At 47.0% G+C, this 23,698-nt stretch overlaps 1 protein-coding gene across 5 annotated transcripts in view; it reads right to left on the reverse strand.

The window, feature by feature from the left end:
• The window catches only part of ADCK1 (aarF domain containing kinase 1), a 129,927-nt gene extending 107,112 nt beyond the window's left edge, over positions 1-22,815 (reverse strand). Inside the window, exons 1-3 of one of the 5 annotated variants that reach the window (XM_058292928.2) lie at positions 22,732-22,798; positions 16,067-16,212; positions 14,056-14,139 (exon numbers count right to left, since the gene is read on the reverse strand). In XM_058292928.2, the coding sequence (XP_058148911.1) occupies positions 14,056-14,139; positions 16,067-16,201 (219 nt within the window). In that variant the 5' untranslated portion in view covers positions 16,202-16,212; positions 22,732-22,798. Of the gene's footprint in view, positions 1-14,055; positions 14,140-16,066; positions 16,213-21,896 lie in introns of all 5 variants that reach the window. The other 4 variants (XM_058292943.2, XM_058292938.2, XM_058292924.2 and 1 more) reach the window with 4 other exon arrangements.
• Positions 22,816-23,698: the final 883 nt, after the last annotated feature.

Genomic DNA, 23,698 nt, shown 5'->3' on the forward strand with positions numbered 1-23,698 from the left:
ATCCCTCCCTTAGTGGAAGAGGGAGGCAGGAGAGAACGAGAGAGACAGCAGCAGGAGAGGGATCTACCCTGACACTGCTGGCTTTGAAGATGGAGGAAGAAAGCCACAGGCCAAAAGATGCAGGCAGCCTCTAGATGCTGGTGGTCTCTAGAAACCACTAAGTTTGTGGCAATTTGTTACAGCAGCAATAGAAAACTAACGCAGTCACGGTCTTGAAATTCTTAATAATTTTATCTTTGAATCTGTGTTTTGTACATGAAGCTTGATGGGACAAGGAAGCACACACCGGGGGCTTCAGTTCACGCACAGCTGTCTCCCTGGGATGGGCTCTCAGCGCCCTTCCTTCCCCTCTGCTGGCACCCTGGCTCCCCCCAGCCTTCCCATCCTCACCCCCACCCCACAGCCACTGCTGCTCTCCACCCAGGGTAGCAACCGGGTCACACTGGTGGGGGGAGGCCTACATTCTGCCGTTGCCCTCCGCCCCCAATGGGGGCCTGGGAGAGGCAGGGTCAGGCACACCCCACTAGTCTCAGGGAAGACCAAAGTGGCAGCCACCCCCAGCCTAGGCTAGCAGCACCATGGCACACTCAGCAGGACACTAGACGAGGGGCCTCTCACCCACCCCCAATCCACATGCTGAGCACGTCCCAGCACAGGGGCTACAATCCGGGGGTTGCTCATCTACTGTGCGTTGGAGTAGCAACTGAATTGATCTATCTTATTTACTTACCTCCTTGAGTCACTAAGATGCATTTTCTGAGCCCACTGTATGCCAAGCACTGCTCTATGTGTTAAGGACATGGCGGCAGGCAAGACCGACTGAGACCCTGCCCTCGCGGAGCTGACTTTCTCCTGAGTTCCATCTATTGTTAATCATCTCCTGTCCTCTCAAGAACAGACCATTGTATCTCCAGCCTCTCACACAGTGCCTGGCACATAGTAGGTGCTCAATAAAGAGTTGCTGCATGATTGGCTGTATGGACTGTGGCTTAGACACGCTGGCTGGTGACAGGGCACAGCAGGGAGGTAGCCCTCTCCATCCTAGAGAGTGTGGGGCAGGAAGATCTATCCTCTAAGCAAGAAATTGGAGGGGAGGGAGGCCTGGAGACAGATTGGGGGTGGGGGAGGGCAGCATTCCAGTTCCTGAACCACCTTGCCTTAAATTAGCCTCACATATGTCCCACTGTTATCAGTCAACAGTTTATTTGTATATTTAAGTGAAGTTATTCTGCTAATTGGACATATGTCTCATGGTTCTACAAGGAAAAGTCTATTAAAAAGCCTTGCTGTAACAGGCAAGAGCTTGGAGGGTAGTTTTATTCAGGGACAGGAAGGGAGCTGAGTGGATTTTAATTTGGTAGAAAATAGCTGCTTGGGGCCAAGACAGTGAGAAGCGAGAAATCAAGAACAAGCTATTAGATTATTACTGTTGTTAACAAGCATCTCGATCACCCTTGCAGCTGCAGGGTGCCTTCTATCAACTTTATTAGTTATATTACAGCCTTCCACCTATCCCCCGCTCTTCCCGCGATTCCCATTTTGGAGATAGAGTCACTGAGGCAAGAGAGATGCAGCTCACCCAAGCCAGTGTGCATTTGTCCTGACAGCCCCTGCAGCCTAACTACAGGGTGGGAATTCTGGAGTCTGAGGTGAACAGCCCAAAAGGTTTCAGAAGATGGGGGAGAGGGGCCAAGGGGAGGGAAGAGACAAGTTGAAGATCACTGTTGACAAAAAGCTCAATCTTCTTGATATGGCAAAGAAATCCACACTGGGACTGCTGGCCTGGAAGGAACTTTAGAAGCTCACCCAGGCCAGACTAGAGCTGGGAAGTAGAGTGGTTAGAGACACAGACTCAGCCGCCACTAGGGATGAAATCCAAGTCCCTGTAATGGGTCGAGTGGGATGGCCCCCAAAAAGAAATGTCCACATCCTAATCCCAGAATCTTGTTTAGAAAAAGTTCCTTGCAGATGTAATAAAGCTAAGAATCCTGAGCTAAGATTATCCTGGATTAGCCAGGTGGGCCCTAAAACCAACGCCAAGTTGTCCTGATAAGAGAAATTGGAGAGAAGCAGACTTGGCCCAGTGGTTAGGGCCTACCACATGGGAGGTCCGCGGCTCAAACCCCAGGCCTCCTTGACCCGTGTGGAGCTGGCCCATGCACAGTGCTGATGCGCGCAAGGAGTGCCCTGCCACGCAGGGGTGTCCCCCGTGTAGGAGAGCCCCACGCACAAGGAGTGAGCCCCATAAGGACAGCCGCCCAGAGTGAAAGAAAGTGCAGCCTGCCCAGGAATGGCACCGCCCACACTCAGAGCTGACACAACAAGATGATGCAATGAAAACAAACACAGACTCCCGTGCCGCTGATAAGGATAGAAGCGGTCACAGAAGAACACACAGCAAATGGACACAGAGAGCAGACAACTGGGGCAGGGGGGAAGGGGAGAGAAATAAATAAAAAATAAATCTTAAAAAAAAAAAGAAAGAAAAGTTGGAGGCAGAGACTGGAATGTTACAGCCTCAGGGATGCCAAGAGCCAGAAGACACAAGGAAAGAGGCTCACCTGGAGCCTCCAAAGGGAATGTGGCCCTGCCAGCATCTTGAGCTTGGACTTCTGGATGCCAGAATGGAAAGAATGAATTCCTGTTGTTTTAAGCCTCCCAGTCTGTGGTCACTTGTTATGGCAGCCCTTGGAGACTAAGGCAACCACTCAATGGCTAATGATCCTTGGACAAGCCGCTTAACCTCTGTCCCTCATCTTCTTCACAAAAGGGATAATAACAATAGTATCTACTCATAGAGTTGTTGTAAGGGTTAAATGAGATAATACAAGGGCCCTTAGTATTGTGCCCATCCAGTAATTAGTGTCCAGTAAATGTAAATATGTGTTCTTATCATCAGAAGCCCACTTGGGAAACTTGCTAAAAATGTGGATTTCCAGGCCTCACCCCAGAATCAATGAAACATTATCTTTAGAGTATAGAGTCTAGGAATCTGCCCTTAATCAGCTCCCCTGGAGGTGACCCTGATCCTCTGACAGATGGGGAACAAGTACCCTGACCATTCCCACCTCCATGCCAAACAGAGAGAATCTCTTCTCTTTCTGGAGAGTCCACTTCCCCAGTATGGATTTTGGAAGTGTCCTTAGTAACTCAATCCAGTATTAAACCGCCTTAGGTGCAAGAAAGTTCTCGCTTATGCCTACCTCGAATCCCTCATCATGTAGCTCCATCCCAATTCCCTTCACTATCCTCAGCACAGGTGAAAACAGCTTGGATGTGGTGGAAGTGCCCAGCCGAGGGGAGGTCAGGGGCCTGCAGGGGTTTGGTGGAAGGACACACTCAGCCATGATTAGTCCAGGATGGGCCTGAGATGGGCAGGCACAGGCCAAAGCTGGGGGTTCTCCAGATCCTGGCCCACTGAGCACCTTGCATAACACACAGGCTACACGTCTAGGGAGCAGGACACCTGCCCACCTTCACCTACCTACCAAGAACCAGGTGACAGAGGCAGTTAGACAGCACCTTTGCAGCAGCAGGGAAGCCAGGCAGCCCATGTGAATGAGGAAGCCACAGACACAACCCCGGAACTGGCTAATGGCCATAATCGCACTGATCGGAAAAGGGAGAGGGGCCAAGCGCACAACAATGGCCTCCCACCAGCCATGAACCCAGGGGCCTATTTTGTTTCATTACGTCTATGGTCCTTGGAAAGGGATCACAGCCTCTGAGCAGCAACAGCAAATACCATTCCATCAGGCATCTTCAAGCCTAGAACAGCCCCAGGAGATATACAGGGTGTTTTTGTTTCCCAGATGTTAAGACAAATACCATACAGTGGGTTGGCTTAAACAACAGCTCATGATTTTGAGATTGGGAAAGACTAGCTCACTGAGAATCTTCTCTGAAACCTCCTCTCAAAGACTGTAGCATTCTGGGACTGGCTGCCGGTGACCCTCCGTCTTTGGCTTTTCCATCACTTGGCAATGCACATGGCGGCATCTTCTCCTTTCTCCTCCAGGTTCCATTGACTTCCAACATCTAGCTGCTCCCTGAGGATTCTCTCTTTGTGGCCTTCTCTAGAAAATCTCCAGTAATAGGTTTACTGATTCGGTTGGGCCACACTTTAACCTCATCAAAAGGTCCTATTTACAATGGGTTCATACCCACAGGAATGGATTAACTTTGCGAACATGTTTTTATGGGGTACATAGCTCCAAATCACAATACAGGGTGAGCTAGGAGAAGAGAAGAGCTAGAAAGAGATTGGCAGGGGAAGGACAGAGGCAACGGCAGGTACAAGCCAGAGGATGGCCCCGCATCTGCTACAGGTGTCAGTCACAAGGCTGTGTTTCTGAACACATGACCCTGCGATGGTGGGCAAAAGTGGTACAAGAGGCAATTTCAGGTGGTAACCAGAACATCTCTTAACTGCTTGTGCATTGGAGCCCTCCAAAAAAGAGATAGCGAGCATCTCAAACCTGGATTTCACAAATATTTTTGCTTAGAACGAAACCAAGTAAAGGAAAAGAGTCAATAGAATGAAAAACGTCATATAAATCCCCAAAAGGTGGTTATAAACAAGTGCATGGGAATGATAAACAATGAATGCAAGATAGTGCTTGCCCCTGGTTATATAGGAAGAAGGCTAAAGTCTAGGGAGAAGTGCCCAGGGGTATGGGTAAGATATTATTTCTGAAATGGGGCCATGAGTACAAGGGTAATCAATGAATTATTTTTTTCAAATCTTTTCTTAGGTCTTAAGTATTTCTTTTTTTTTTTTTAAATACAAAGCAGAAGCAGATATGACAAAACAGGATGCTGTTACCAGCCATGGCCCATAGTCACTGACAAACCAACCAAGAGGGTATCTTGCCTTTGTTCAGTCTACACGGAACCCACAGAGAAGCCACCACACTGAGTGCTTCCCAAGGGGAAAATCCAGTCTTCATATTTTCCCCCAGGAACCCCCACTGATAGGAGTGAACCCAGGCAAAGTCTCTCCCCAGACTACACCAAGACTCAAGAACCCATGCCTATAGAACTCTCCCAGAAACAAAAAGGCTTTGGGGTCAGGGTCAATGCAAAAAAAAAGTACAGAATTGCGATGTAGTACTCAGGAAGGTCTGGTACATAGAAAGCTAAAAAGGAGGCGCTGGATTCAGTCACAGCCTATCTCCCTACTCCCAGAGACCTGGTCCTTAGATGACCCAACCAGAGCAAATGAAATGCAGCTCATGCTCCTGCAGAAATTATCACAAACTCCGAGAACGCCAGTCACCAACCCAGGCAAGGATTCAATTTCCCTCCTCCTTTATAAAGAACATTCAAAGATAAATGTTCCATGATGACAAACGAAAGCAGGAAAAGGGGGTCGGAGGGACACAGTGCATGAAAAGTCACTGAAAAGCTTCCTCGCTAGATCTCAAATACTACACACCCAGACAAAATGGGGCACAATCTGGCAGATCCCTCTACTTGGGAGCCTTCCCTGATGTGCAACCCTCACCCCTCAGCTGGCTGGGAGCCCCTCCCCTACAGGGCTCCTGCCCACCTCCTGCCCCGGCTCCTCTTGGGCTGGGAGTTATTTGCTGTCAGGGGTCAGAAGCAGTCATTCCAGACCAGGGACCAGAGCTGTAATGAAGACAAATCAATCGTTTCACAGCTGTTGAGTTCACGCCTGCCTTCCCCAATAGGCGGTGGGCAACTTGAGGGCAGAGACTGTGTCTCATTTCCCTTTCTATCCTCTGAGCCTCGAGCAGGACCCGGCACACAGCAGACCCAGTTACTGTTGGTTAAAGTAACAGATGACTGGAAATGCCCCAGGTTGGCCACCCAGTTCCCTCTTTGGGGGAGGTTTCAGAGAATATTCCCCATGAGCCAGCCTCCACTGCCGAATCCCCTTGCAAACCAGCAAGCTCTTTAAAAGGCTTATTGAGTTATCAAACCTAAAATAAGCTAGTGGCATGGTTATCCTCAAAGTTGGCAGTTGGTCAGTAGTTTAAGAGTTAAAACCCTTTCCCGAAGCAAAGAGCTAACATCTACCACTTCCATTGGCGGGTCTACACTCCCCTGCACTGGGGAATGTATATTCTAAATATTTGTTTAATTAACACTTTGGTTGCTTGATTAAATAAGAGTTAAAGGAACTTCCAGAGAGGAGGCTTTTTTGCCCTTTTCTCCCCCCTTGTTTTCCAAACCCACCCAAGGCAGCACTGGAGCCTCAGGGCTCAGCCCAAGGGGCCTGGAGAGAGGAAGGAGCAACCCCAGCAGCAGCAGCTAGTTGGCAAGGGCTAGTGCACAGATGTCTGTCCCTACTTGGTATCCAGCTTGGAGCTTTCCCCAAGGTTGGAATTGGATAAATAGGGAGACAACAGGGTGTAAAGTGCAAAGAACATGAGACTGGGCACAGTATGAGATGTCTAAGATCAAGTCCATGATCTGTCACAAACCTGCTGAGGACCTAAAGAAATCCCATCACCTCTCTGGGTCTTCAGTCCTGTGTCTGTATAACAAGAGACCTGAGTTAAATGATGCCTAAGATGTCTTTCTCAAATTCAGTGAAATAGTAACAGTCATCTTCTTCCTACCCTACCTTACTCTCTCACCCCACTCCTCTAGTCAGCATGCACTGGTAAGTAGAGTCCCTTTTCCCCCAGCAAACACCCTGCTATATTCCATGACTCTAAAGGTTGACAGCATCTGACCCCTCCCACTAAATGCAGATCTCAGTGCTTAACAAAATTGTTATCCCATATTCAAGCCAGAAACAGCTGGGAGCCTGGGTTCCAAATCAAGGTCAGGTGTAAAGGTTAGCAGAAATAGATAAGAATGAAAGGTTCTTACAGCAATTCACAGCCGCCTTCCCTTCACACAGTAACTATCGCAGTGGATCTCCCATCCCTAAGCTTCAGGCAACCACTTGGAGGAAGCCAACATCCTAAGCTCTTAGTTATACCAGCAGAAAAGAGAGAGCTGCTAGTCCCCAAAAGTCCTGATGCTTACTGGCCCAAACTGACACAGGTGTCCATCCCCGAGTCAATCTGTAGGGCTAGAATGGACTCCATGGATTGCCTGTCTAAGGTTACATGTCCAGACTTGGCACTGGGTGAGTGCCACCCAAACCCCATGGGGTGTACATGAGATAAGGATATGTGGTGGTTTGGAGCTGTATGTACCCCAGAAAAACATAGTCATAAACAATCTATTCCTGTGGGTGTGAACCCATTGTAAGCAGGACCTTTGGATGAGGTTGCTTCAGGTAAGGTGTGGTCCAACAGAATCAGGATGGGCCTTAATCGTATTACTGAAGTCCTTTATAAACAGAATGAAATTCAGACATTTAGAGAAGAGGTACTTAACCAGGGGTCCACAGACACCAAAGATTTCAGGGGGTTCGTGAGCTTGAATTGAAAAAAATCAACTTATTATCTCTTATTTTCTCTGACCTCTAAGTGAAATTTAGCATTTCCTTTACTTATGAATGTATATAATAAGTAAATTATAGTATTCATTTCACCCAACTGGCAAAGGGGTCTATGGAGCAAAAAAGGTTAAGAAACACTAATTTAGAGAGACAACCATAGTGAACAGTCAGAAGCTGAACCTCAATGGAACCTGGAAAAGAAGGGAGAGGCCAGGAATCACCATCAAATGCCTTGCCATGTGATAAACTAAGGACCAAGGATCACCAACATCAGCCCCAGAACACCAGTTTCCAGAAAAAAAGGCACTGCCTTGATGATGACTTAATATGGACTTTCTTTTAGCCTTAAAACCATGAGCAACTAAATTCCCATTGTGTAAGACAACCCACTACATGGTACTTGCTTGAGTGGCCAAGGAAACTAAAACAGATTTTGGTACAAGCAAAGTGGGATACTGCTATTGCAAATACCAAAAAAAATATGGAAAGGGCTTTGGAATTGCCTAATGGGTAGAAGCTGAAAGAACTGTGAGTGCCTGAGAGAAAAAGCCTAGATTGCTTTGAAGAGACCATTGGTAGAAATGTGGATGCTAAAGATACTTCTGGTGAGACCTTAGAAGGAAACAATGAATTTGTTATCAGAAACAGGAGGAAAGGCGATCCTTGATTTAAAGTTCCAGAGAACTTGGAAAAATTGAGCTCCAATGTCAGATGGAATGCAGAACTTGAAGGTGATGAATTTGTATATTTATGCTGAGGAGATATCCAAGCTAAGTGTGAAAGAGCAGCCTGGTTTATTCTTGCAGCAAATAGTAAAATATGAGAGAAGAGGGATAAACTGAGAACTGAACTCCTGGGCACAAAGAAGCCAGAAATTGATGGTTTGGAAGATTCTGAGCCTATTCAGAACAGGACTCCATATGAGGATTTAACTGAATACGGAACCAGTCAGCAATTTCCATGGAAGAGAGGATTGCAAATACAGTTATCTGGGAAAGATCTGCAGAAAGTCTTTTTGTTTGATGGTTTGGACCCCTGTGGACTATACCCAAAGCTTACAAGTTTTTTGCAAGAGTCATATGAGCAAAACCACTGCCAGCCTGGACTGAAAGAGACAAAGAAGGGACAGGGACAAACTGAAGGAAGAATTACTTCCTTCAGGGCAGAACTAGGGAAGCCAAGGCATGAACCAAAGAGATGTCCTTGGGTCAAGAGAGTGGACCCACCGTGTGTGGAACTGGTGGCTCCACCCCTGCACCTGGGAGGAACGGGCCTTCCGCCCTGTTGCTCAAGAAGAGTGCCACCACCTCCGTGCTTGGAGAGGGTGAGCGAGTGCCCCAGGAATTGAAGAGAAAATGGCCACTACCCCAGTGTTGCAGAGGTGGTGGCACCTGCCTCAGTGTCCTGGGAGAGCAAGGCCCCTGTGCAAGCACTTGGAAGGGGTGGGGCTGCCCCAGGCAAAGGACAAAACATCTGTCCATAGATAACTCTCAGACCCTGAAATCTATCAGGAGTTTGCCCTGCTGGACTTCAGAATGGTTTGGGACCCATGACCCCTGTTTTCCCTCCAGTTTCTCCCTAGAGGCATGGAAATGTTTATCCTATCCTTTCCTTGTATATGAGAAGCAGATAACTTGTTCTTTAGGTTTCCCAGGTCCACAGACAGAAGGGAACTGTGCCCAGCACAGACCACACCCATAATCAATTTTGATGAGACTCTGTACTTAGCATTGTTACTGAAATGACTTAAGACTTTGTGATGGATTGAATGACTTTTGCATGTGGAAACAACATATCTTCCTGGAGTTCAAAGGGTAGAATGTGGTGGTTTGGAGCTGGATATATGCCAGAAAAACATGGTCTTAAACTTAACCCATTCTTATTGTAAGAAAGACCTTCTGATGAGGTTACTTCAGTTAAGGCATGATCCATCTCAATCAGGATAGACCTTAATCCTATTACCGGAATCCTTTATAAGCAGAATGAAATTCAGACAGATAGAAAGCCACAGTGTGAGCAGTTGGAAGCGGAACATCAATGACATCAGCAGCCATCTTGCTCCAGCACGTGGCAACAGACTTTGGTGAGGGAAGTAACTTACTCTTTATGACCTAGTAACTGTTAAGCTTCTACCCTAAATTAATACCCTTTACAAAAGCCAATAGACTTCTGGTATTTTGTATCAGCTGACTAATACAACTACATATCAACCCTTTGGTCAGAATTAACTTAATCCTGCTTCCTCCACACCCACTGCCTGGAGGCTTATATCACCAGTGGATTCTTTCGGTCTTACGGACAGGTTAGTTCACTACACATGCCTTCTTTGCTTTATAAGCATCATGGGCACCAAGAGTCTGGATCTCCAAAGTATCTGGGCCCTGCCCCAGCCCCTCAGCTGCCTAGCAAAGTGCCACTATACCCCTAAAAAAATTTCTTCATGTCAATGGAGCTGAGTCACTGTGCTCCCGGCCTGCCAGAGCCAACCTTGGAAGTGCTTCTCTAAGTCACTGCCTGCCGAGCTAGTCTCCTAGCTCTGATGTGCTCTGGGACCTGGAGATGCTGGCTTGACAGGTGAGATAATTATGTTTTACCCTTCACTCATTCCTTTATCAGCCACACTGATGAGAACAGATAAGCACTCCAATGGAATGAAACACTCCTGCAGTATTTACTCGTCCTATTTACTGCCAGCCTGCCCCCTCCACCCCCCCCCCCACTTTCCCAGGCACCACTCCTGGGGACTAGCCTACACCCTGGATTTGAAATCACCCACTAATCTGGTGCCAACTTTTCTGTCCTTTTTTCATATGCCAGGCTGCACTCACCTGATCGCATCCCCCAAAGCTGTCAACTTCTCCAAAAGCTGAGGTGCCACTGCCCTTCAGATGACTTACGTGTAAAGGGCAGTTGTCTTCACAACACCCACTGCCCCGGCCTGTTCTGCAGATTCTACAAGGAAGAGGTCTTGCCCTGTGCCCTTGCTTGCACCTCTGCAGAACATCGCTGTGGTGGGTTCCGAGCCCCACAGCACTTGTTAGATGGAGGGGTGGAGGAGAGGGGGCAGGAAAAAGCAGAGGGCATTAAGTCCCAGAAGCAGGTGCTTTGAGAACCTCCAATAAAAACTAGCATTTCACACATGCATTCATTCAATGAACTTTATTCAGTACCTATTATGTCCCAGATACTATTCTAGGGGCCAGGGACACAGATGCTCAACACAGACCACATCTTTGCCTTCAGGGAGCATACCTTCTAGTAGACCTCTGACTTATTCTTGACACTTGCTTTACATTCCACAAGGCACTGTTTCAGAGAGTATCTATAGAATCCTCTAGTTTACAGACAAGGAAAACGACACTCTGAAAGGTTAAATGACCTACCCAAAGCCAAGCACCAGTTCAGTCTTCTGACTACAAACCCTGCACTCTTCCTGGGGCCTTTCCAAAGACAAGAGGCTAGCAAGGGGCAGCCTGGTATTGAAACAGACATTAAACTAGTTCAGTCCTAGGCATCATCCCTAGAGGTAGAAGTTACTAAAAAGAAAGACCTAATCACCAACTTAAAGGGACCCACACTCTAAAGAAAGAAAAAGACATGGAATCAATGATTATCTGTGGTGGGAATAAAGAGGATAATTGACTAACTTCAAATAGGAAGATATCCCTGGAAGACTACACATGAAATGATTATCTCCAGGCAAGAAAACTGGGTATCTGAGGAACAGCTTTAAGAGGGCGGTTTTGTATATTTTGAATGTATATACTTAAAATTATATACCATCTGAATGTCTTTCCCATTAAACGACACTTTGAGGATGCACTCAGCCAAATCCTGAGCATGGGAAATTCTGGCTAACTGATCTGGTTTCCTCAACAAACAAATGGCTCAAAAAAAAGGATGGAGGGAGGGGAATCATTATAGCTTTAATTTAGGAACCAGATGCAACATACCGTGTTTGGATCCAGATTTGAAGGAACTAACCATAAAAAGACATTTGGGGGGGAAGCGGATTTGGCTCAACTGATAGAACATCCACCTACCATATGGAAGGTCCAGGGTTCAAATCCAGGGCCTCCTGACCCATGTGGTAAGCTGGCCCACGCACAGTGCTGCTGCACACAAGGAGTGCCCTGCCACACAGGGGTGTCCCCCACATAGGGGAGTCCCATGCACAAGGAGTGCACACCTCAAGGAGAGCTGCCCTGCACGAAAAAAGCGCAGCCTGCCTAGGAGTGGCGCTGCACACATGGAGAGCTCACGCAGCAAGATAACACAACAAAAAAGAGTCACAGATTCCCGGTGCCGCTGACAAGAATGGGAGCAGACAAAGAAGAACACACAGTGAATGGACAAAGACAGCAGACAACAGGGATGGGGGAAGGGGAGAGAAATAAATAAAAAATAAAAAAATTAAAATTAAATTTAAAAATGCAATTATTTAAAAAAAAACACTAAAAAGAAAACATTTGGGGGACAACAAGGGAAATTTGAATATGGACTGGCTATCAGAAGATATTAAGGAATAATAATTTTTAGGTATTACATTAGTCAGCCAAAGGAGTGGTGATGCAAAGTACCAGAAATCTGTTGGCTTTTATAGAGGGTATTTTTTTTGGGTAGAAGCTTACAGTTACAAGGCCCTAAAGAATCCAACTCAAGGTACCATAAGAGGTGCTTTCTCAGCAAAGATGGATGCTGATCTCTGCAAGGGTTCAGTCTTCCTCTTTCCTCTTAAGACTCTGTGGTCCCAGCTTCTTCCATACTCAGCTGTAGGCTGGCATAGGGCTTGTTTCTTTCCAGGCTCAGCTGCTCTGTTCTTTTCACAAGGTCAGCTGTAAACTATCAGGTAAATGGCTCAGCTCTCTCTGGGACCCCAGGATGAAAGTTCTCTCCTCAGTCAAGTCTACAGAGCACTCTCTTTTTTCCATGTTTCTTCGCCTGTGTTCTCCTGTGTGCCTTTTTTTTTCTTTAGATTTATTTTTTATTTCTTTCTCTTCCCTTCCCACCCCCCCCCCAGTTGTCTGTTCTCTGTGTCCATTCGCTGTGTGTTCCTCTGTGACCACTTCTATCCTTATCAGCGGCACTGGGAATCTGTGTTTCTTTGTTGTTTCATCTTGTTGTGTCAGCTCTCCATGTATGCAGCTCCATTCTTGGGCAGGCTGAACCTTCCTTCGCACTGGGCAGCTCTCCTTACGGGGCACACTCCTTGTGCGTGTGGCTCCCCTACGCGGGGGACACCCCTGGGTGGCACGGCACTCCTTGTGCGCATCAGCACTGCGCATGGGCTAGCTCCACACGGGTCAAGGACGCCCTGGGTTTGAACCTTGGACCTCCCATGTAGAAGGTGGATGCCCTATCCGTTAGGCCAAGTCCGCTTCCCTCCTGTGTGTCTTCTTGAGTGAGTGTCTGTTTATATAGCCCATCAAGGGGGCAGGGACTTAACCCTGACCATGCCCTAATGACATGGCCCAATCAAAGCCTTAATCTTGATTTAATCAAGTAAATGTAAAACCTTTGAATTTAATACAATCAAAGGGTGTCACGCCCAGAGGAACAGCCTAGTTTACAAACATAATCCATATTTTTTTTTGAAATTCATAAATAATATCAAACTGCTACAGGTATGATCATGGTATTGTGATTTTTTTTTTTAAGATCCTTACCCATTAGAGATACATACTGAAGTATTTATAGGGAAATAATCTGAAGCAAAAACTAAATAAACAAATAAATGAAATAAAACTGCAAAAATGCTGATAATTTCTGAAGATGGATTATAGTTCCATGGGGGCTCCATTATACTATTCTCTCTACTTTGGTGGATGGTTATAAATTTCCATAATGAAGTTTAAATAAAAACTTAAAAATTAATTATACCATCCACACAGGATGACTGGGAAGGAAAGCTCCACAGAAGGGGAGGTGTTTAAGCTGAGTCAGGAAGGATGACGAGGGAATTTTTAAGGGGCAAAGGGCATTGCAGGCTGAGGGGCATCCTGAGCAAAGGCACAAAGGTCTATCCAACACAAACCCCTCCTCTGGAGGGACCAACGGTATCTACACTTGACCCCAAACTCAACCTATATCCAACAAAAATGCCCTCTTGCTTGATCCCCACCCCCCTCCCTGGGATATCTAGATGCTGCATCAAAATCAATCAACCTGCCTCAAGTAGGGACAGCTCTACTCAGACCTACAAGAGGCCCAGGCAGTCTTCAGAGGATAGGAAAGCAATTAACCTCTTGCAATTGGGTTTTTCCTGACATAGCAGTTTGGAAGCCCGCTGACTTATCTCAGGGACAGCCTACCTCTCTCCTGAGTCATCCCAGACATTTGCACTCCCCGGAAACACACACCAGCCTCCCCAACAGCCTCCTCATAGATTAACCATCTCAGGCCCATGGGATCCAGCTTGATGTCAGCCTGGTAGCCTAGCCCATCACCACAAGAACACCTTCAAGTCCTCCCCTTCTTTCTCCCAAAACCCCCCATTGCCAGTGGCCCCAGCCTCAAACCCCACACTGGCCCTGTCCACCTCCAGTAGCTCACAGGAAGCCTGCTGGCCTGGCAGCCGCTTCAGGATGTACCTAGCCCTGTCCTGGCTCAGATGGGTCCCAGCAGTCCCTTACCTTGGATCGGAGCTGCAAGTACTCCTCTGAGCCATAGGGAACGTTCCGCAGGGAGGTGAGGTAGTCATAACTGATGGCAGCCGTCTGTGAACCAAGGGAGGGGAAGGCTTAGCACCCAGACATCAGCTCTTACTCCTCTCCCAGGCCCCACAGCTGCAGGCCCCGGACACAGGCCAGTATATGTCTCATCTCTAAGAGGCTCTGCCCCAACCTTCTTTCCATCATTCAGGGCTCTGAGAAAACATCACCTCTGCAGAGAAGCACAGTCGCAAGTAAGCCCCCACACACCAGGAACTCTCAATTACTTGTAACAACCACCATCTAAACGTAGCATGCTCATTTGATTCCTTGCTTATGGACTGTCTTCCCTTCACTAGCGTTCAAGCATAATAACCACAGGGCCTGTCCTTCAGGTCTGTCAGTGAACCTGCAGCACCTTTTCCAGGGCCAGGCACAAAGGTAAACGCTCAATAAACGCTAGTTGAATGAACACTGTTAGGCAAATTTACCCCACCTCTCTTTACCACAAATAAACCTTATTTGATATTTATGTACTGATTTGATCTAATGGTGTATAAGTTTTGATTCTGGGTCCCCTGGCCAAAACTCTAGAAGAGGTCCCCTTGTTCTGCGTGAATCAGAAAATTACAGGCACAAAGACATCTCGGGCATGGAGGAGCATTGGGGATTATCTGACCCAGACCTTTCTTTTTAGAATTAAGCAACTGAAGACCATAGAAGGTAAGGGGCTGACAAGGTTGAAATTGAGAGGGGTGTCTTCCTTTGCTGGACCCCCTGTTTGACATACACGTGTTGAACCCCAATCACAAGTTAAGACGTGCTTACTGAGCAATGTGACCAGAGCCCTGGCCTTTCAAGAATTTAAAGCCTAGAAGCTGGTATACAGTACTGGTTAATACCTTCCTCCCTCCTTTCCAACTACTCAAATCCCTAAGGTTCCGTTCAACCCTGGCTTCCTCCAGGGTACTCATCCTGACTCCCAGCCCACAGTGCTCGCTCCTGTGGCAGGGTCCCATGGCCATCTGAGTCACTCCTCTTGACACACTACTGCACTTTAGACTGTTTTTAACCCATTCATGTGTGCATGCCTCAACCAGAAACTTCTCGAGGGCTACTATTGGGCAAGACAGTTCATTTCTACCCCGCAAATCTTAGAAGACAATGCTGGACCCAAAAAAGGCACTCAGCAAACACTTGGGAATTATTTCATATTCCTAGCCTGTTCATCCAAAGCCTATTTATCCATCGTGATTCTGTGCCTCTAAAATGAGAGAGCTTAACTTAGAGGGCAGGCACCACATTTGTGGCCTCCTCTCTGAGCAAGGCTCAGGAGAATACTTAAGACAACACTGAGTAGTAAGGGAATGGTCAGACAACCAAAACAAAGTATGTCCACATCAAGGAAAAGAAAGGATGAGCTCATCCTGCAGCAGATAATGGAGGAAAGAGAGCATGCACCTACTGCTGGAAGAATTACACAGGAATGTCTGGAGAGTCACTTTCAGCAGAGCTAAGGGGACACGATCACACTAGATGATGTTCCTAGAGCCACTGGAGAAAACTTTAAAGGTTAAATATTCCACTCAGATTCTCTGTCGGTTTAGCGATCAGAGAGGAACTAAGTTTTCCATGGCCAACAACACTCATTTGAGAGAACTCAAGCTTTCTGGTGGAATTTAATCAAAGCCACCAAGACCTCCTTCTGTGCACGTTTGCTGAGTCTGTCACTGAAATAAGATACAGAATCTAAAAGGTAAAGGCTGTGCAACCCCATTCGACTTCTTCAGGATGGCAGAGGGTGTGAGTGAGTACAGGAATCCATGACTGTGCATGTCCATGCTCGGGCATCTGTGTAGAGGGAGCTCTGGCACATGTAAGGAAACACATGCATGTCCACAGATGCATGACCAGTGTATCCTTCTGGTACATGTATGAATATGTGCAAACAATACCTGAGTTCCTCTGCCACCCCCAAAATGAGAAAACCTACCGTGGCAACTGCTCTGCCCACCCGGACAGCACCAAAGTCATTAGGGTCCCAGTACTTGTTACTGTAAAGGTAGAAGCCAGAGGCAGTGAGAGCCATGCTGGTCCACGAGGCAAACTTTAGTGCCCTTCTGGCCATAGCATCTGACCCTGCAGAAGGAAAGAAGAAAGAGAGCAGCAGTTAAGGGTTTCATAGTCAATCAGACTTGGGCTCAAATCCCAGCTCTACCACTCAGTGTGTATTACCTTGGGTCATTTCCTTAATCTCACTGAGCCTCACTTTCCTCATTTCTAACACAGGGACAAAAATCCTGTCTCAAAGATTGTTGGGATAAAATGAGATAATACATATAAAATGCTTAGCATAGTACCTAGCAGAAGTCAACTCTCAAAGTCAGTGTCAGGTGATATTCTAAACACTGGGGACAAAGTGAAGGAAACATAGTTCTTGCCCTCATGGAGCTTACAATCTAGAGGAGGCGAAGGAGGTGACAGATAATAAGCAACCATATATATATTAGAATATCAGCTGGTATTAGGTGCTGAGAAGAAAAGCAAAGAGGGCAAGGGAATACGGAGTGACCAAAGGAAGCCATGTTAGGGAAAAGACAAAGCTGTGTTAACCATTGTTACTTGTAACTGTCATTATACCACCATGCACATGCAGGCATTATCAGCCCTCTATGCCCAGGTCAAAAAGGGTAGGCCAAAGCCAAAAAAGGCAACTGATCAGAGTGGCCACGTAAACCCTCCACATTCTGGCTGCTTTTCAAAAGATTTCAGCTACCGTAGACTCCTCCTCATCTAGACTATAAGCTCCTTGAGGGCAAACACCATAGCTGTTGCACTTTATTCCTCATGGTTGCCAGAGTGCTTGAGATAAGAGGCTCAGCTTCCACCTGCTGATTTGATCTGTTCAACCCAACTTGTGCTCCCAGCAGGGCCTCTCTCCTAGTCTATGGCACCTAGTGGCTCCCAGGCCCCTGATGCCTTCTGCTCACCTGCTTTTACCTGCTCAGTCCAACAGGTGGCTGCACGGTCACTTTTTGGAGCCACTATACCGAATGGGCTCCTTCCCCTTCAATTCTTGAGAACTCTGCATCAAGCTAAAATCCTTGGTCATCCTGCAGTGGCCGAGGAAGAAGTCCATGCAGGAGAAGTGCACACCAAGCCATCTGTAGGCTGGACAGGCCCGCAAACCCAGCAGGAAGGTTCAGGCCATCACCCTGTCTGCTTGTACTCAACACTCCGTCTTGTGGCCATCACCTCCCTGCTCCGTGCCTCTTTTATATGGACTCGGTCCCTGCAAACAGCCTCATCTTCATTTTCTTTAGAGTGTATTTGGTCTATGTCTCATAACAGCCATGCTGATGTTTTTTAGACTATTCACAGGGTATATCTTTTTCCATCCTTTTGCTTTCAACTTACATTTTATGCTGTTTCTCTAAACAGCCTTTAGTTGCTTTTTTGGTTTCAATGTAATGTAATTTATGTATTTAGATTTAAATTTACCAGCTTATTTTATGCTTTCTCTTTGTCCAACCTGTTGTGTTTCTTTTTCTCTCCTTTCCTGTGTAGAATTCCTAGCATCCCAGGGACCAGGATTTGGCACAACCTTGCACAATTAATAAAGGGGCCATCATATTTTGCCTGAACTGCTCAACTGCTCCCCATTCCAAACCCGTTTCCCCATATTCCAGCTAACCTTTACTCCACCACTAAAGTTATCATCTTCTGCCTAACCTACCACCCAGTCACATCACTCCTATCTCCCCTCCACCTACCCCAAAGCCCAGCTTCTCTAGCATGCAAGGCCTACCACATTCTCATCCTAACCCACCTTTCCAGCTTCATCTCCCAAAATAACCCTCCATGCTCAATCCCTCATTATTCCTCTGTGAAGCCTTTTGTTGAGCCCATCACTCAGAATTTTCTACTCTTCCCTCTCTAGTGTCATTATGCAGTTTTTGAGACTATATCTCAAGATATATTTTGAGTCCTATATATATATATCCCATGTGTAGGCCCTCTATCTGTCTCTTCCACTAGGTACAAAAGGTAGAGTTTATTAACAAGTAAATGACAGGGAAACGGACTTGGTCCAGTGGTTAGGGCGTCCGTCTACCACATGGGAGGACCCCGGTTCAAACCCCGGGCCTTCTTGACCCGTGTGGCGCTGGCCCATGCACAGTGCTGATGTGCGCAAGGAGCGCCGCCCCACACAGGGGTGTCCCCCGCGTAGGGGAGCCCCACGCGCAAGGAGTGCATCCGTAAGGAGAGCCGCCCAGCGCGAAAGAAAGTGCAGCCTGCCCAGAAATGGCGCCGCCCACACTTCCCGTGTACTGAAGACAACAGAAGCGGACAAAGAAACATGATGCAGCAAATAGACACAGAGAACAGACAACCGGGGGAGGGGGGAGAATTAAATAAATAAATCTTAAAAAAAAAAAAAACAAGTAAATGACAAAGTAAGTCTGCTAATAAATAAGCAATCAAGTAAACAAGCAACCAAGTGAATTTTTTCCCAGTCTATTCTCAATATGGAAACCAAGATCTATCATGCACTCCTCTGCTCTAAACCCTCCAATGGCTCCCATCTCACTTGGATGAAGCGCCAAAGGCATTGGCATGGCCTACAAGGCCCCTTTTCTTCTCGATTTCAGCCCCTTCTTCTTGCCCCCTGGCCCACTCCAGCCACACTGGCCTCCATGCTATTCCTCAAACATACCAGGAACATTCTGGCCTCAGAGCTTCTGCACTTGCTATTCTCTCTGCCTAGAATGGGGGTTGGCAAACTTTTCTGTAAAGGGCCATAGAGTAAATATTTTAGGCTTTGACATTTCTGTCCCGGCTACTCAACGCTGGGTTGTAGCACAAAAGCAGCCACTGACATTATGTACAATGATGGGCCTGGCCAAATTTGGCCTTTGGGCTGTAGGCTGCCAATCCCTGGCCTAGCACAAAGTAGGTGCTCCAAAAGCATTTACTGAATGAATGAATGAATGAATGAATGAATGAATGAATGAATGAATGAATGGTTAAACCATAATACCCCATGAGACCTGTGCAGAGCCAATAGTGTGGACCCAAATAAGAATCACATACCCATAGCTGACAAGTGGATGGCCATCTCCCATGGTCGTCCCCAACACTACATCCCATCCCTTGCCTCTCTTAAACCCCATTCTCTTCTTGTACCATCCTGCAGGCCTGTCCCCTATAGGCAATGAGGCCGCCCTTGGCCTTGAGACCACCTCGGGGCAGGCACAACTCCCAAGACCCAGTTTTCATGCAAATGTTCTCAGTAATAAAAGAGGTAGAAATTGAAATACATAAAATAGATGATACAGGAGCCGAACTGTCTCTAAATAGAATGGAGATGGAGTTTTCCATAAGGTGTCAGTGAGTCTTTAACATGCAAATGAGTTACTTCCCTCTGGGTATTTTAAAAGACCCTGTCAGCCGTGAAATACGTCTGTCGATGAAAAACACCTTCCATTATTAAACCCTTTGCTAATGAATCACCTGCACTGTTCTGTTTACTTGCCTTTTTTGACTTTCATCAGTTACCTCTCATAGCCCACACAACTAACAGAGATCGGAGACCAACAAGATCCGAAATCCTAATCATTAGATAATAATATTAGTAATAACTAAGCCCATTCACATTCAATCTCATAGATATTCTACACAATCCATGAGGTAAGACAAATACGATTACTATCCCCAGGTACAAATGAGGAAGCCAAGGAGCAGAGAGGGTGAGTGATTTGCTCCAGGTGGCCCAGCTAGGAAATAGAAGAGTAAGGGCTTGAAGGGGCCTTCCCACGCCAAACACTCGGACCATCTCTTTATGACATGTGGCCCCCCTGACAAGGTCACCTGGGCACCGTTCACCAAGGTTCTCACCACCGGTCATGAGTAACTGCTTCAGCCTCTGAGGGCAGGGACTATGATTTCTGACCTTCTACTACCCCCAAGCAGTGCCAGGCAGGTGGAAGGAGCGGGCTGAAGCCCGGCAGATGGAAACACATCACAAGATCAACCAGCGCTCCTCACTAGAACCAGCCCATGTCGGTCTCTGAAACATTCAGGAGAGCTGCAATGTTTACACAGCTGTTCTATTGTCAAATAAGGATCAGAATGGCACCCATCACGCCGGACCACAAGAAATCCTCCAGGTTCGTGAAACGATTAACAGGAGAGTCTGGGAGGGTCTACAAATGGGAAGTTCATGGTCAAAAAAACAAAAACAAAAACTGTCCTTCCCCTGAACAAAACTAAATGGGGAACCAGTCACTTGCTATTCATAGGGGTCAGTAAGTGATTAGGCATTTCCAGTTACTAACCATCTGAGGCTGGATTGGGGCCACCAGGGGCTATAGCCTCACAGCCCCCTCCCCATGCCACATTCCCAAACTAGAAGCCTGAAAACACCTCTCCCTGCGGAGACAGAGATGGCGGCAGAGGAAAGGCATTTATGGCTCAAATTCCATTTATTCCATAAAGCAGACACAGCCTCCTCCCATGTCCTAGAGACTATTAGACAAAAGATTATTTATTCTGATCTGTCCCCCCAAGACCAGAAATAGACTCAAAATACCCTCAGAGACAGTGATCAAGCCTTCAAGGTAACCTGGTCACTGATATGGGCAAAAAGCAATACAAGGTGCCTAAAGTCTGGAAAGACCCCGAGTCAGTGCCCGGGGACCATCTAGTTGCCCTAGCCAGCAGACTGTGATGCAGCCCAACACAGGAACCACATTTTAATCATACCCCTAATCCTCACGATGACAAGGTACTCGAATAAATATTTGATTAAATAAAGGAACCCCCCAATTGATGCCTAGGTCCCAGAGTAGAAGGGGAAAGAAAACCTCACCCAGGCAAAGATTAGAATCCTCCATTCAGGACACCCTGGAACAGGAAGACTCAGGGAGAAAAGTGAAAAGCTAAGAGCGAAGAACAAGCAGCAGGCAAGAAAAGAAAAAGTGTGAGCTTCAGCGGGAGAGGTACAGTGGTAAGCATTTAAATATCTCTCAATAACTTACATAACAACATGCTGAGGTGCATACTATTAGAGCCTCACTCTACAGAGAAAGAAGCTGGATTTTAGAAAAGTTAAGAAACAAGGCCAGGAGGAACAGATGGAGATCAAGAGGTTGAGCACCTGCTTCCCATGTACAACATCCTAGGTTTAATCCCTGGTACCTCCTTAAAAAAAAAAAAAAGAAAGAAAGAAAGGCCAGGAAGCTAGTAAGTGATGGGTCCAGAACATGATTCCAAGCATCTTCTCCCAACCAAGAGAGGAAAGGAAAGTAGAACAAACAGTTTGTTGGACCCTAAAGTGGGCCACTGGAATCCCTCCAACATGGAAATTTAAACCCAGGTGTTTTAGTCAAGCACTTTTCTTCTCTAATAGGCTCCTTGTCTGACAAGAAAATAAGTATATATCCAAGAAGAATAAAACCAAGCTCTCCCAGCATAAGCCCTATATCAAATCTGTGAGGGCCGGCCAAGCAAATAATGATGCAAAAAGAGTGAATATGATGTCACCTGGAAAGATGACACAAATGTAGACTACATGAAAATCTGTTTTTAAAGTAATGTGGGGTTTGGGGGGAACTAGCAATGTACAAAGTAATATGCACATGTTTACTATAACTACGAAAGTAAAACTGGCAAACCAGGATCTTAACCAGAGGGGAAGAGTTGGTGCATTCACTTCACAAGAATGTTTCCTATAAAACAGTGGTACTCAGAGATGGGTCCCTGGACCAGCATCATCTCCATCTTCTGGGAGCTTGTTAGAAATGCCAATTCATGGTCCCCACCTGAACTAGTGAATCAGGAACTTGGGGATGAGGTCCAGCATTCTGTGTTGTAACAAGCTTTCCGGGTGATTCTGAAGTTTAAAAACCTCCGCAATAAGAAAACGGTTGAAGAAAATGGGCGAAGGCATAAAGTCTAATTCACTCCAACTTGGCAAATATTTCTTGAACACCCATCACAGCACAAGAACCATGAAAGCGATCAGCTAATACTCGTTGAATTGAAGGACTTCCTAGCTGGTAAAAATTAATGTCATTATCCAGAGTAGAGGGCTGTACTAGGTGTCTTCCAAAGGCTGCTGTCCACACACCAGGTGTCGGGAACACGCAGGTATTGTGCGTGCTGGTAATGCAGGACTCTACCAAGCGCTAGAGAGCAGAAGCGCCCAAGGGCACGAACCAAGCCCAGGCAGCTTGGACTTGTTCAGACCACGGGCCTGCTGCTTTCCCCTCGGAGCTCAGAGGCCCCTCGGGAGTGACAGCGTCTGGGTGAGCTACCTGCTGGCCCCCTCGGCCCACCTGCTCAGGCGCATGCCAGACGGTGCCACCGAAGTAGACGGTCTACATTTTGGCCCCACTGGCCCTGTGGTGCGCCAGGCTCCAGTCTCTGCAGAGGGGCAGGGCACTACGACTCACCCGGGCCACGTGGCCACACGCGGGCCCGGGTGACAAGGTCACGTAGCTGGGGTTCGCTCCCGGGGCGGCTGCAGCAGCCAGGGAAAGGGCAGGCGCCCTGCGCGTCCACACTGGCTCCTCCCGCGCTCCACGCGCAGGGCGGTCCTCGCGGCCCTATCGGCCCGGGCTCTGCGCCGGCCTCTAGCCGGCTGCCCCTACTCACCCTGAGGCACGCGAAGCCGCCGCAGCCGGGTAGCGGGGAATTCGCCGGGAACGCCTCTCTACGCCACAGGCCGATTGCGTTGAGTTAAACCGAGGCTCCGCGCGGCCTGCCGGGACTTGTAGTTCTTCTGGGTTCCAGAAGCCGCGGGGACTCCGGCTAAAGCACGACCGCGATCCTGCTGGACCGCGCGGTGGGTGGAGGCTGAGCGAGAGACGTCAAGGGAATTCTATCCGTCAAGTAGCCTCGTTTCTTTGCCTGGGTCTCGGACGCGGAATCTGGCTGAAAACTTTTTCCAAGAGGCATTCCAAATAAGGTCACAAAGTCATTTTTAATGGAGGACAGAGTTGTAGGTTTGCATATTTTAAATCAAGTATTAGAACAAGTTGTCGAGGAGAAAATGTGCTGAAGTTATTGGTTGGTAAAGGATATGCCGGTTATTCTTAGCTGTCTTTGGTCTTCATCCAATTAGCATCATTTGCCTCTATTTATCAAATGTTTATTTATGAGAGGTACTTGGAGACATTCATCAGAAATTCATTCATTCTGCAAACCTTTATTGAGCTACTTCATGAGGAAATAGAAATGGAGTGGAGATTCTGCTATCAATTCAATGCAGAACCAATCAAATTTCCAACCATATTTTTTCTGGACTTTCACAAGCTAATCTAAAATTTGTATGGAAAAACAAAGGACAAAGCATAAGCAAAACACACTTGAAGAAGAATAGCATCTTTCAGGACTTGCCCTTCTGTGGATATTTACTATAAAGTTAGAAAAATTAAGACCATGTGGTGTTAGTACAGGCATAGGCAGAGGGAAGAAATGAAATAGCCTAGAGAACCCAGAAACAAATCCAGGCATGAATGGGCTCTTAATAAATGGCAGGGTGCCGTAATAGATCAATGAGGGAAAAGTGGCCTATTCAGTGTATGGGACTGGAACAACTAGTTACCTTTTGGATCCCTTA

Source organism: Dasypus novemcinctus, chromosome 3 (genome assembly GCF_030445035.2).
Source record: "Dasypus novemcinctus isolate mDasNov1 chromosome 3, mDasNov1.1.hap2, whole genome shotgun sequence".
Lineage (NCBI taxonomy): Eukaryota > Metazoa > Chordata > Mammalia > Cingulata > Dasypodidae > Dasypus > Dasypus novemcinctus.